Source organism: Pelodiscus sinensis, chromosome 2 (genome assembly GCF_049634645.1).
Source record: "Pelodiscus sinensis isolate JC-2024 chromosome 2, ASM4963464v1, whole genome shotgun sequence".
NCBI lineage: Eukaryota > Metazoa > Chordata > Testudines > Trionychidae > Pelodiscus > Pelodiscus sinensis.
Genome location: NC_134712.1, coordinates 155,998,602 through 156,011,106, shown reverse-complemented (window position 1 = coordinate 156,011,106; position 12,505 = coordinate 155,998,602). Strand labels below are relative to the sequence as shown.

At 48.4% G+C, this 12,505-nt stretch overlaps 1 protein-coding gene across 4 annotated transcripts in view; it reads right to left on the bottom strand.

Moving 5' to 3' along the window:
* Positions 1-9,246, bottom strand: part of COBL (cordon-bleu WH2 repeat protein) — a 229,204-nt gene extending 219,958 nt beyond the window's left edge. For 2 of the 4 annotated variants that reach the window (XM_075921663.1, XM_075921658.1), the window contains exons 1-2: positions 8,960-9,246; positions 8,296-8,383 (exon numbers count right to left, since the gene is read on the bottom strand). Coding sequence is in view for 2 of the 4 variants with exons in the window: in XM_075921658.1 (XP_075777773.1) it covers positions 8,296-8,383; positions 8,960-9,047 (176 nt within the window). In the remaining 2 variants the exon portion in view is untranslated. Of the gene's footprint in view, positions 1-8,295; positions 8,565-8,959 lie in introns of those variants that run through there. The other 2 variants (XM_014580203.3, XM_014580201.2) reach the window with 1 other exon arrangement.
* Positions 9,247-12,505: the final 3,259 nt, after the last annotated feature.

Below are 12,505 nucleotides of genomic sequence, written 5' to 3'. Positions count from 1 at the left end.
CTTTTCCCTTATAGGAGTGCAGAACATGGGTTTGTGTCCCCACGCTGGGGTGTTGGGACAAGGGCTATTAAGCGGTTTAGTCCCATGATCGTAGACAATCCTGTTGTCCATCGGTTTGGGTAAGCAAAACCAATTCTGGAAACAATTTCTACTCCAGTTAGAAAACATACTTCCACCCTTGCTTACTGGTGGGTGGTGGACCAATATAATCTACTTGCCAGGTTGCCCATAGTATTTTTCCATCTCTTAGCCTGGCAAACCGTTGCCCTTCTGTTATATGTTTCCTGAGTTCAGCTCATAGGGTGCAAGCTTGTACCAGATCTTTGGCTTGGTTTGTGGGTGATAGGCCACTCCCTGGCATGTGCCTGCCGCACCAGCTCATCGCTTTCTGTGTCCCCCAAGGTTTCATGTAGCCAAATGTACAGGCGTTCCCAATCCACCTGGGCAGCAAAAATTTGTACTGCTGGATCTGCTAGGTTATTTAGCTGTGCAGTCAGGGTGTTATTCTTTTGGGGTATGTCTACACTACCCCGCTAGTTCGAACTAGCGGGGTAATGTAGGCATACCGCACTTGCAAATGAAGCCCGGGATTTGAATTTCCCGGGCTTCATTTGCATAAGCAGGGAGCCGCCATTTTTAAAACCCCGCTGGTTCGAACCCCATTCAGTGCGGCTCGGCATGCAGCGCCCCATGCAGCTTCCTATTCCGAACTACCGGTACACCTCGTGGAAATGAATCCCGGGCTTCATTTGCAAGTGCGGTATGCCTACATTACCCTCCTAGTTCGAACTAGGAGGGTAGTGTAGACATACCCTTGGTGAGCTGCCACATGACCTATGCTTAAGGCATTTTGGGTTGCATACTGGTATATCCATTTCCAATATTCCAATCTCCAAACAGGCTTTCCCCCTATTTCCCAGTTATTATTCTTCCAGTTAGTTATCCACTGGGTGGCTCCAGCCCATATAGCATAGCAGTTAGTGTACATGGTACTGGTACCTGCCTCTCAAGCTAATTTGATTGCTGCCAGCTCTGCAAGCTGAGCTGTTCCTTCTATGTTTGTGGTCAGGGGTGCAGTGGATGTGTCTGCTGAGATAGCAGCAGCCTTCCCTGTCCACCTTTCTTTGAAATAGCCAGGCAGCCTGTATTCACATATAATGTTGAATTTAAAAGCAAACCAAAAGTATTATCAACTCAGCCTTGAAAAGAGACAGTTAAGTTTCAAAGCTTGAATTTCTAAACTAATAATTTGGTTTCTAGAAAGTTAAATTTAACCTTAAAAGTTGAATGCCCAACAGAAGCACTGACCAATTTGTGCCTTGTCTGTTTGCAATTTTAAGCAAGAGGACATTATCCAAAACAAAATACAACTAGTTAATTTGAAACCCACAAAATAGAGTTACAATATATATAGAGCTCATTCTTTTATGCAGTTAACCAATTAAGTTTCAGTAGAATCCCTAATTTTCCTTTGCAGATTTAACAAAGGTGTCCATAGACAAAATGTTTACATTTGATTGTATCTTTGCCTAGATGGTTTGCACAGTGCTTAAGGAAGAGGCTGCAAAGAAACAAGGTGTCATTTTAAAACAAGATTTCCCTTCACATATTACAACCATTACTTAATTCCTTCCACACTCCCACGGAGTCCACCTTTTATCTTCACATTCCCTCAAATCACTTCCTTTGTCCTTTCAAAGAAAATGTTTCTCATTCCTAGTAACTTTCCAATGTCTGCTCTACTTTCCTTATTCCTTCAACTATGCCCATAGGGCTCCAAACTTTTTGCCTTCCCCTTCTTATGGTCCATCCTAATTCCTGCTAAATGACTTTTCTCAATGACACAGGTTTGTCTACTATTAATTTGGTAAGGAGGGTGAGCTTGTTCACTAAGCCTCATACCTCCTGGTCCTTTTCTTAAACATATTCCTGAGGGAAGAAAAACAAAAAATAAATCTGAGAGTTGCTTTAACTCTCAGCACCCATCCTTAAGGGAATCTAGCTCGTCTGGGTACTGAGGGACATGCATTTCTACCTCTCCACTTCTGCAGCAGAAGCTTTACATTTTTGCAGTTTCATATTTGCATTCTTTTTTATATTCAGTCAATTTTGAAGAACCTCATTACAGGTTTTCCATAGAAGTCAAGCTGCAGCTGTTTCCCTCTCCATTGGAGCCAAGGGTTTACATATCCACAAGTAGTTAGCCAATTTGTCTTCTAGGTCTGAAATTGTATGGACAGCACCTAACACTTGATCAGACCAAGGGCTATGCCCGAACCTTTGCAAGATTTTGTTCAAAAGGGGTAACATCTTTTACAAACACCAATTTCTCAGTCTTCTCTCTGGGAGCCTTCTTAAAAGACTGCTTACATTTAAACATTTTCTAATATACCCAACCTCCTATTGGGACTAAAATAGCAATACCAATACCTCCTTTTTTTTTTTTCTTTCTGGAGGGCTACAATTTGAACTTTCTGATCTCAGATAGTTTGCTAATCAAACTTAGCTATTACCTGCAAAGTTTCTTCGTGCTGCCAGCTAGGGCATTTGCATCACAAAGGAAATTACAACCTGTTGTGGCTCCTGGAGCCTTCACAGCCATTTTAATTTGTTTGCAGTTTTTTTTCTTCTACAATATACATGGCATGTCACAGGAAAATGTGCAATCTTTGTTTACAAGACTACTTAGCCACATTAAACTTTGCATAGAGTGTAACTCTTTCTTTATGCTCACAGTTTTCCTGTACTTTCATTAAATAACTTGGACTGAAATGGTCTTACTGAAAGTAAACCAAACCAATTTGTTTTAAACCTACAAACAAGATTATTGGATCTTGAAAACCACATTTATTTACACTATATATATACAGGCAGTCCCCGAGTTACGCGGATCCGACTTATGTCGGATCCGCAGTTACGAACGGGGATTTTCTCGCCCCGGAGGACTGGACCGGCGGGACGCCTGGTCCCGCCGCCCGCCTCCTCCAGGGCGAGCAAAGCTGCTCCCCATCTCCCTGGTCTGCTGGGGGAGCCAGCAGACCAGGGAGACAGGGAGCAAAGCGGCAGAGGACCCGGGCCGGACCCGCGGCACTGATCTGGAAGCACCGCGGGTCCGGCCCGGGTCCTCCGCCGCTTTGCTCCGCGTCTCCCTGGTCTGCTGGGGGGGGGGGGGGGGGGGAACGCAGCTAGTGCCCCCGTCCCAGCAGACCAGGGAGACGTGGAGCAAAGCCCGGGGCCTGTGGTAGAGCAGGTGGGGCGCTGCCGGTTGGTCCCGCAGCACCGCTCCTTGGCACTACTGGACCAACCCAGCAGCACCCGAGCTGCTCTGCCCCAGGCATCCCCAAGTCACACTTCTATATGGGTGATTCTCCCAGAAACTGTGTCATGTACTGTAGGAAATTTATCTGGAGAAAGTACATAGTAAAAGCGCTCTGCTGTGGATACATTAATTTTTCTCAACAGTTTAACAAAGGAAGTTAATAATGTTGCTATTAATGATTTAACCAGAGACAAACGACAGTTCTGCTTATTTTTTTTTAAATTGCAAAGTAAAGGTCATTTTAACCTCTTGCTCTTATTTAACTATGTCATCCGAATTACTAGTGAAATAAGACACGAAACTAGTGGGACTTTTTTCCGTATGCAAGTAACTTATTTAACGTACTTTCATGAGCAAAACAGACAGCTCTTTAGATACATATGTACCAAATGAACGTTTCAAATGCTAATTTTTCTTGACAAGAAAGCCAACAAAAGCAGTCTAACCAAGCCTCTTTCCAAATTTACTTGGTACCTCCTATTTTTTCATTAAATGGTAAGGAAAAATGTAGTCAAGAACCAAATTTATTTTAGAAGAGACTCATTAGTATCAAATGCTAATGCTAGAAATTCAGCAGTTGCAGTGGAAAGCATGCATGCATCAGCATTAGGTCATGTAGAAGTTCCAAACCAAACAGTATGCAACTGCTGAACTGAATTCTTCATGAAGCAGACTTTCTGGCCTCCCGGACTACTTGGGACATTTGTCCTCAACTTCAACAAGAATAAGATAAAATCTATACTCTGTACAGTAAGACACTGCAAGCATCTCGCCTTTGTAACAAATTTTAATGTTGCGTTTTGGTAAATCTGAAATAATTCCAGTGAAGTTAATGGAGATACTACAGATATATATATTCATGTACATGAAATTAGAAACTGGTCCATTGACTACAAGGGGAGGGTCACTCCAGTTTTGCTATAGATAGCTAAAACTCGATGGAGAACTTGCAATTTATGTGGAAGTATCCATAATATTTCAAAAAGTCTCAGAGAGATAGCCATTTTAGTTTGTAACTTTAAAAACAGCTAGTAGTCCTGTGGTACCTTAGGGTATGTCTACACTACCCTCCTAGTTCGAACTAGGAGGGTAATGTAGGCATACCGCACTTGCAAATGAAGCCCAGGATTTGAATTTCCCGGGCTTCATTTGCATAAGCAGGGCGCCGCCATTTTTAAAACCCCGCTGGTTCGAACCCCGTGCAGCGCGGCTACACGGGGCACGAACTAGGTAGTTCGAACTAGGCTTCCTAGTTCGAACTACCGTTACTCCTTGTTACTACCCGCTGCACGGGGTTCGAACCAGCAGGGTTTTAAAAATGGCGGCGCCCCGCTTATGCAAATGAAGCCCGGGAAATTCAAATCCCGGGCTTCATTTGCAAGTGCGGTATGCCTACATTACCCCGCTATTTCGAATTAGCGGGGTAGTGTAGACATACCCTTAGAGCCGTGGTCCCCAACATGCATGCGCCCGCCAGGTGCTTGGTGCTGGCCTGGCCCCGGGCACATGGCGCGGCGCTTGCGGGGAGCGTAGGCCCCGGGCGTGCGGCGCTTGCAGGGGGGAGGGGGAAGCCCCGGCCCCGGGCGCGCGGCGCTTGCAGGGGAGACGGGGAAGCGCCGGCCCCGGGCGCGGGGTGCTTGTGGGGGGGGGCACTGGCCCCGGGCGCGTGGCTATGGGGGGGCCCCGGCCCAGCGGCTATGGGGGGGGCCGCCCCCGGGCGCGCAAGTGTCCCCGCCCCCTGGCGCCCGGCAGGTGAACGGCCACGCCCCCTGGCGCCCAACAACCTCAAAAGGTTGGGGACCACTGCCTTAGAGACTAACTAACTATTTATATATATACACACACATAGAGAGAGAGAGACAGACACACGTAGGACCTTGCTGGTCCAGCACCCTCAGGACCTGACAGGTCTCAAACGAGGGGATTTGCTGGAGCAAGCAAGTCTCTCCCCTCCTGGCCCATGCTGCCACCGTGTTAGGGTGCCAGACTGCCCCCGCTGCTGCCCCAACCTCCCAGTGCTCTTTAGATGCTGGCAGCCAAACAGCAACTGGGGCATAATTCTGCAGCCACCTGGCTCCACAGCCAGGGCCGGGGCCGGGGCTGTGCAGCCAGTGCTGGGGCAGAGTGTCGGGACCGGAGTTCTGCGGCCAGGGATAGAGCTCCCTGGCCACTGCTGGGGTGCCACGCCTAGGGCCAGAACTCCCTGCTATGCCACCTGTTCTCCCCACATACACACTAGGTTGCCAGTGACCCTAGCGTGCTCGTGCCCCGCTGCCAGACCTCCCTGTTCCCGGGTTCTATGGTCTAGGAATATCTATATGTTGCCAGACCAGGGAGTCTTGGTTAAGAGAGGTACAACTTGTAGTATCATGAGCTTTTGTGGGCAAAACCCACTTTTCAATAGATCTGCAGATACTCTATCAGTTGCAATCTTGGAGACAGACATGTAAGACACACTCCCAAAACAAAGTTGTGAAACATTTTAATGTATCCATTACATAGACAAGGTGGGCGAGGTACTTTTATTGGACCAACTTCTGTTTGTGAGACGGACAAGCTTACAGACCAATCCAGATATAGACTTTTCATGATAGTCACAATTCATATGCAGTCCTCTTTTTCAAAGCATATATGCAAAATCATATTTTAGCTCCCTTTCTTCAGCACTTTTTAAACTAACTGATGTTAATATCTCAAATCCTTAAAAATACAAGGAAAAGATGCCAGATTTATTATTTTCTTAAAATAAATTATACTTTTAAAAGATACTACTCAAATGCATATAGATACTGAAAGAAGTTACTGTTAAAAAGAAAACTATCTTTAATGTGAATTAAACCTCAAATTAACAACAACTACCACGCTTACGTTACATCCTAAAGGCCAAAGAAATACTGAACCGGTGTTGTTTTTACTATTACAACACTAACAAATAACTTTTTAGGCAATTTCCCTGCATCCACCAGTCCCTGCACAGATATGAAAAACAGTAAGAACACTACAAGAACTAGCAAATGCAAACAAGTAGAGAAGATAGGAAAATGAAACATTATATTTAAAAAAAACCTACTGCTACCCTTCAATCTTCTGCTTTATTTCATTTAAAAATGAGATAAATCAGAGACTTGATTTCTTAGTTTAATTTACGGTATACATACCAGAATTACTGATTTTTCATTTCAATATTATTTATGTTGAACTAAAAATAAAATTGCAAACTTCTGAAAGAGCCCCATTCTTTCCTGAATTTAGGAAAATGATGTGCAGTAAAACTATAAAATATGAGAGAAAGAGAATAGCTTTTAAATTGTTGGTAAGTTTTACTCCTATAATTGAAGACTCACACTTTTAATGATATTGGTTTTATTAGTTAGCCATTGGACTAAGAGACACATGCTTCAAAATCCAGCATTAATTTATTCTTAAGTTTCTTAGTTTGTATTATGTGGGTTATGTTTGGGTTGGTTACTTTGAGGCAAAGGAGGAATAAGTTTCTGTAACAAGAGAGAGATCCAAAAGCCTGGGAACTGCAGCAACAAGGGTAGCAGCAACAGGGAAAGATCAATGCTGTCTCAGGAGCCTTGTAATGACAGAGTAGAATGGAAAATGAAATATGGTAGGCCTTTTCTCCACAACGGCTAGACTCATAACAACCACCTTCTGCTCTAATTCTAGAACACCACTACTTTCTACTCTTCATCTGTGACTCTAGAACCTCATGGCATTATCCAGTTTGTTCTGATTCCAATTCCAACTTCAGCATCTCCTGTATTAATTCCAGAATGACAGTGTGTTCCCCCCAGCTCTTCTACCTGCAGCTATTTTCCTCATTGCAGTGACGTGTGAAGAAAGGGCAGAGGAAAAGGAGGTAGCAGGGTCAAGCAAAACACAACACCACGTGTTGCGTTTGTGCCTGTGGGCACACCCAAGGTAAGACTGGACACAGTTGTCAAAACTGTAAATATTTTGCTAGGAATGATTTTCCAACTAAGTGCTGGGGAGTGATGTAGTTATATACGTGGCCTAGTGAATTTTAAGCCACTTTCTATCTAAAGAGAGAAGAACTAAAAAATACTCTGACATTCCTCAACAATCACTCTCCTTCTCCCTATAGTGTCTTCTCTGTTCCTACACTCTTCCTTCTTCTATCCTTATTTCATTCCTAAATTCCTTCCATCCCTTTCCTCCTTTACAAAACTTCCCCTTGCCTTCCAGGCTAACTTCCTCATTTATCCCATCAGTCCAGGGCAGTTTCCCCTTCTTCACCTCCACTCCCAGCGTTGTGAATCTGTCCTAGGTGCTGTCTTCCTTCGCTCCCCTTTGGTACCTGTCCTGCAGGGACTGGCCTCAGCCCCTTGAGGCTCCTCTCCTGGCAGCAGCTTAGCAGCATGGCATGCAATCCTATCCTCTGCTCTCCACCCCTCTCCCTGCCGGCTATTCTTTATTCTCCCACATCTCTCCTGAGCAGCAAGCCCCAGCTTTTCTCCCTACTCTGATCAGCTGAGAGGTGGCTGGCAGAGGCAGTTTTGGCCAGATCAGGACTGTTGACAGCTATGATGGACTCCCTAGCTCAGACCAAGCCAGTTTCCTGGGAAACCTCCCCAGCAGCAATAGCCGAGAAATCACCTGCCCACCGCAACAATTAAAGCTCCCTGCTTCCTCTGGCTGCTGTCACCCCCAGGGAGCTGTGGGAATACTGCAAACAGAGGAAGAGATTCACCCCCTGATTTGTGGAAGGAGAGGGAGCTTGGGTAAGGTACATGAATACTATGAGACCAGCATCCAGGGTAGGAGAGGACACCGTTGTGCTAGGCGCTGTACAAACACACTGTAGGAAAGCTTTTGGGAGCTCACCAAAATCAATACAACCCCCTTCCCCCCCCCACACACATACATACACCCCCCCCGCCCGGCTAGTCATTAAAGCCACAAACCCCTCCCCTGCCTCTTAACTGGTGTTGCAGGAGATCTCTTACCCGCTGGGCTGTTTGTTGGCCCCAGACTGCGCCAGAGTCTCCATGGATGGGTCACTCCTTTCCACTGTGATTGAAAGGCCAAGGCCGTCTTGGTACAATTCCAGTTTGGGGATGGGAGGCGAGAGGGGAAGGGGAAATGATTAAGCTGAGGCCTTTCTTCTCCAGCTCCTTCATTCACACTTGCCTCCCTCCTGGCTGATCCACCCTCCCTTGGCTGTCAGGGCCAGAAGAGAGTCAAGTGACTGTTCACGGCCTCACACCTGCCGAGCAAAGAAGGCAGCTGGCAGGCGGGAATGACTCCTCCGTCAGGCACCGCGTCCGAGAGCAGGGGCACCAGGCAAGGAGGGGAAAGGAAAGGAGGCAGCGACGGCAGCTCGGTGGCCCCCGCGCCCACAACTGAAAGTGGCCAACGATCCGCAGGTTGCAGCAAGGGGGCGGAGACCCGGGAGGCGCTCCCGATCCAAGGCGTGCGGCAGCCGAGCAGCCAGCCAGCCGCACGTTGCAAACAACCCGCCCCCTCCCCCAGTGCCTGCCCCGCTCTGTGGAAGGACACGCTGCAGAACCGCACCCCCGCTCCCGCCGCTAGGCACTGCCGGCCCGGACGCATTTGTGCAAGCGGACGGTGCTGGGGGGGGAGAGCAGTGTCACGCCCCGCTCCACCCACCTGCAGGCTGGGAGGGCAGGTCCTCGTGCCGGTGCAGCGAGCAAAACTGCAACTTCTCCAAATGTGCGACGTTGGGTGCACGGAGCATGCGCACCCGCGTGAGGGCTGTAGCCGCTGCCGTCTCTCTGCCCTCAGTGCTTCGTAGGATTTGCTTCCTCCTCTTCGGAGGTGTTTAAAATGATTCTTGTGGGCCAATGGCTACGGGGTGTGTGTCCTGGTCTGATCTGGGGGCAAAAATTTACTGGCTGGGGGGGATCAAGCTGCTTTTTTTAGCGGCAGAAGAGGGGCGAAATTTGAAAAATGGGGGTGGGGTGGGGGGTGCTAACCGTGGTTAAGCCCGGGCGGGGGGACACTGCCAGACCTTGTGCATGGACAAAACCCCCGTTTAGGGAGGGGGAGAGGTGGGAACAGTCACCCTGCGGGACGAGCCACCTGATGTCCTTGTAACTATCGTTTTGCCAGGGGTGCAAAGTCTTTTTTTTCTTTCTTTTCCCTGGACGCTGCCTGTCAGCTCCCGAGCAGGGGGCAGGCTCCTGGGCTTGAGTTCTTAAAGGCACAGGCCTCCCAATTCCTAGACAGTCAATGCTTAGACACCACCGTGCCTCTGTATGTGTACAAGTGTGACATATTCTACAGACAGTTCCTGTCTCAAACTCTGCCTCTCACTTTTGGAGTATTTAAGGGTGTGTCTAGACTACATGCCTCCGTCGACGGAGGCATGTAGATTAGCCAGCTCGGCAGAGGGAAAGGAAGCCGCGATTAAAATAATCGCGGCTTCATTTAAATTTAAATGGCTGCCCCGCTCTGCCGATCAGCTGTTTGTCGGCAGATCGGGGCAGTCTGGACACGCCGCGCCGACAAAGAAGCCTTTCTTGATCGGCACAGGTAAACCTGGTTTCACGAGGCATACCTGTGCTGATCAAGAAAGGCTTCTTTGTCGGCGCGGCGCGTCCAGACTGCCCCGATCTGCCGACAAACAGCTGATCGGCAGAGCGGGGCAGCCATTTAAATTTAAATGAAGCCGCGATTATTTTAATCGCGGCTTCATTTCCCTCTGCCGAGCTGGCTAATCTACATGCCTCTGTCGACGGAGGCATGTAGTTTAGACGTACTCTAATAGTTTTCTCTTCGTTTCTATGTCTATCTGAAGTCACTGCATCTCCTTTCTCTTGTGTACTATGCTGATGTGCTAAAGTCCCTCCCATCCACACCCTCTCCTGTACTGCAATCCCCTGACCCATGGCAGAGCCCGCACCCGTCCCCCAAACTCCCGCTAGCATGCACCCCTCCTGCACCCAAACTCCGTCCCAGATCCTGAGCCCCAAACATGGCCAAGTATCAGAGGGGTAGCCGCGTTAGTCTGAATCTGCAAAATCGGCGAGGAATCCTGTGGCACTATCTTCAGTTCGTCTATAAGGTGCCACAGGACTCCTCGCCAACATGGCCAAGTGAAACTTTTGTGATTCCTCCCGGGGGCAATGGGGACATGGGTCAGAGACCTCAGAGCAGGGGGCGCCAACCTTTTGAAAGTGCAATCCAATATGTACCTTATATATAAATACCTTCCTTCCTACCCCTTCTCCAAGTCCCAGACCCTGCACCCTCTGTCCTCCCTCTCTTGCCCATCCTCAGTCTCTTTCACCAGCCTGGGACAGAGGATTGGGTGCGCAGGCTCTGGTCTTGGCTTAAGGGATCTGGAGTGTGAGAAGGGCTCTGAGCATCTCTTGGAGCATGCATTTAGGATGGTGTTCTAGGTGCAGGCTTTGAGAGGGTATTTGGATGCAGGGGTGCTCAGAGCTAGGAAAAGGGTTTGGATACAGGACTGGGTTCATGCCTGGGGTAGGAGTTAGGGATGTGTGCTCCATTTTGGCACGTCTGGTCACTCCTAGATGATGGTGGAGTGGGGCTAAGGCAGGCTTACCCATGCCCTTGCCCTATAACGCTCCCTAAAGCTGCAAGAAAACTCCATCCCTGGTCATGTGGAGAAAGGATACAGAATAGTATATGGGGAATCCTGACATCAGCACCCCTCTTTTTCCTCCCCTGCTCTGCACACAAAGCAGGAGACTCCCAGGCAGAGTGTAAGCTGTAATGCAAAGTGCAGGATATGCACAGCAGTGGGGGGAGGGGCAGCTGAAATGCTGGCACTTGATATCCTCTTGGCCACACCAGTCAGGATCACCTGACAGAGGCTACAAGATCTACCAGTAGATCCCTATCTACTGGTTGGTGACCTCTGCCTCAGAGCGAGTGTCTGACCAGGGGCAATGTGTCATGTCACCACAGGTACAGCCCTGCTCCAGCCAGCATAGTACAAGGGCACTGCTTACAAACTGACTGAGGGTAGGCCTACACTACAGCACTAATTCGAACTAACTTAATTCGAATTAGTTAATTCGAACTAAGCTAATTCGAACGAGTGCATCTAGACCTAAAAACTAGTTCGAAAGCGTTTTGCTAATTCAAACTAGCATGTCCACATTGAGTGGACCCTGAACCGGAGGTTAAGGATGGCCGGAAGCAGTGCCGGCGGGGCATCAGGTTAGGACTCAGAGTGTGGAGCTGCTGTCTCAGGCTAGCCGAGGGCTGTGATTAAAGGGACCCGACCACCACCCCGGACAGACAGTTCTCAGGGGTTCCCCGCTTGCAAAGCAGTCCTGGCTTGGAGTGCCCTGAGTGCCCACACTCGGCACATCACAGCATTCGGTCATCAGCCCGGCTGCACTTGCCGCAGGCTGCCATCCGAGGGGGGAGGGGGAGTCAATTGGGGGGCTGCAGGAGAGCTTCCACCCCGAGGAGCCCACGGAACTACCCCAGTCCTCCCCATTGGGGGCTTGTACCCCATTCCTCCCTCACCTCCTTCCACTTACCCCTCCCTAGCCCCCCTTCCTGATGTACAAAATAAAGGACACGTGTATTCAAAAATAGAAACTCTCTTTATTGAACAAAACTCAGGGAAAATGGGAAAAGGAGGTGGGAGAGTGGAAGAGAGAGGGTGGGAGAGGGGAGGAGGAAACCTGGGAGGAGGGAGCTGGAAGGGGGAAGCCAGGGGAAGAAGAAGGAAGGGAAGTATCAAACTATGGTACGCCATATCTTCAGTACTGTGTACAGATGTGATCTCCTCACCCCAGAAAAGATATTTTGGCCTTGGAAAGGGTTCCGAAAAGGGCAACTACAATGATCAGGGGTTTGGAACAGGTCCCATATGAAGAGAGGCTAAAGAGACTGGGACTTTTCAGCTTAGAAAAGAGGAGACGGAGCAGGGATATGATAGAGGTCTCTAAAAGCATGAGTGGTGTGAAGAGGGTGAATAAAGAAAAGTTCTTCATTAGTTCCCATAATAGAAGGACTAGAGGACACCAAATGAAATGAATGGGTAGCAGGCTTCAAACTAATAACAGAAAGTTTTTCTTCACAAAACAAATAGTCAACCTGTGGAACTCCTTGCTGCAGGAGGCTGTGAAGGCTAGAACTATAACACAGTTTAAAGAGAAGTTAGATAAAGTCATGGAGGGTGGGTCCATGGAGTGGTATTAGCCAGGGGGT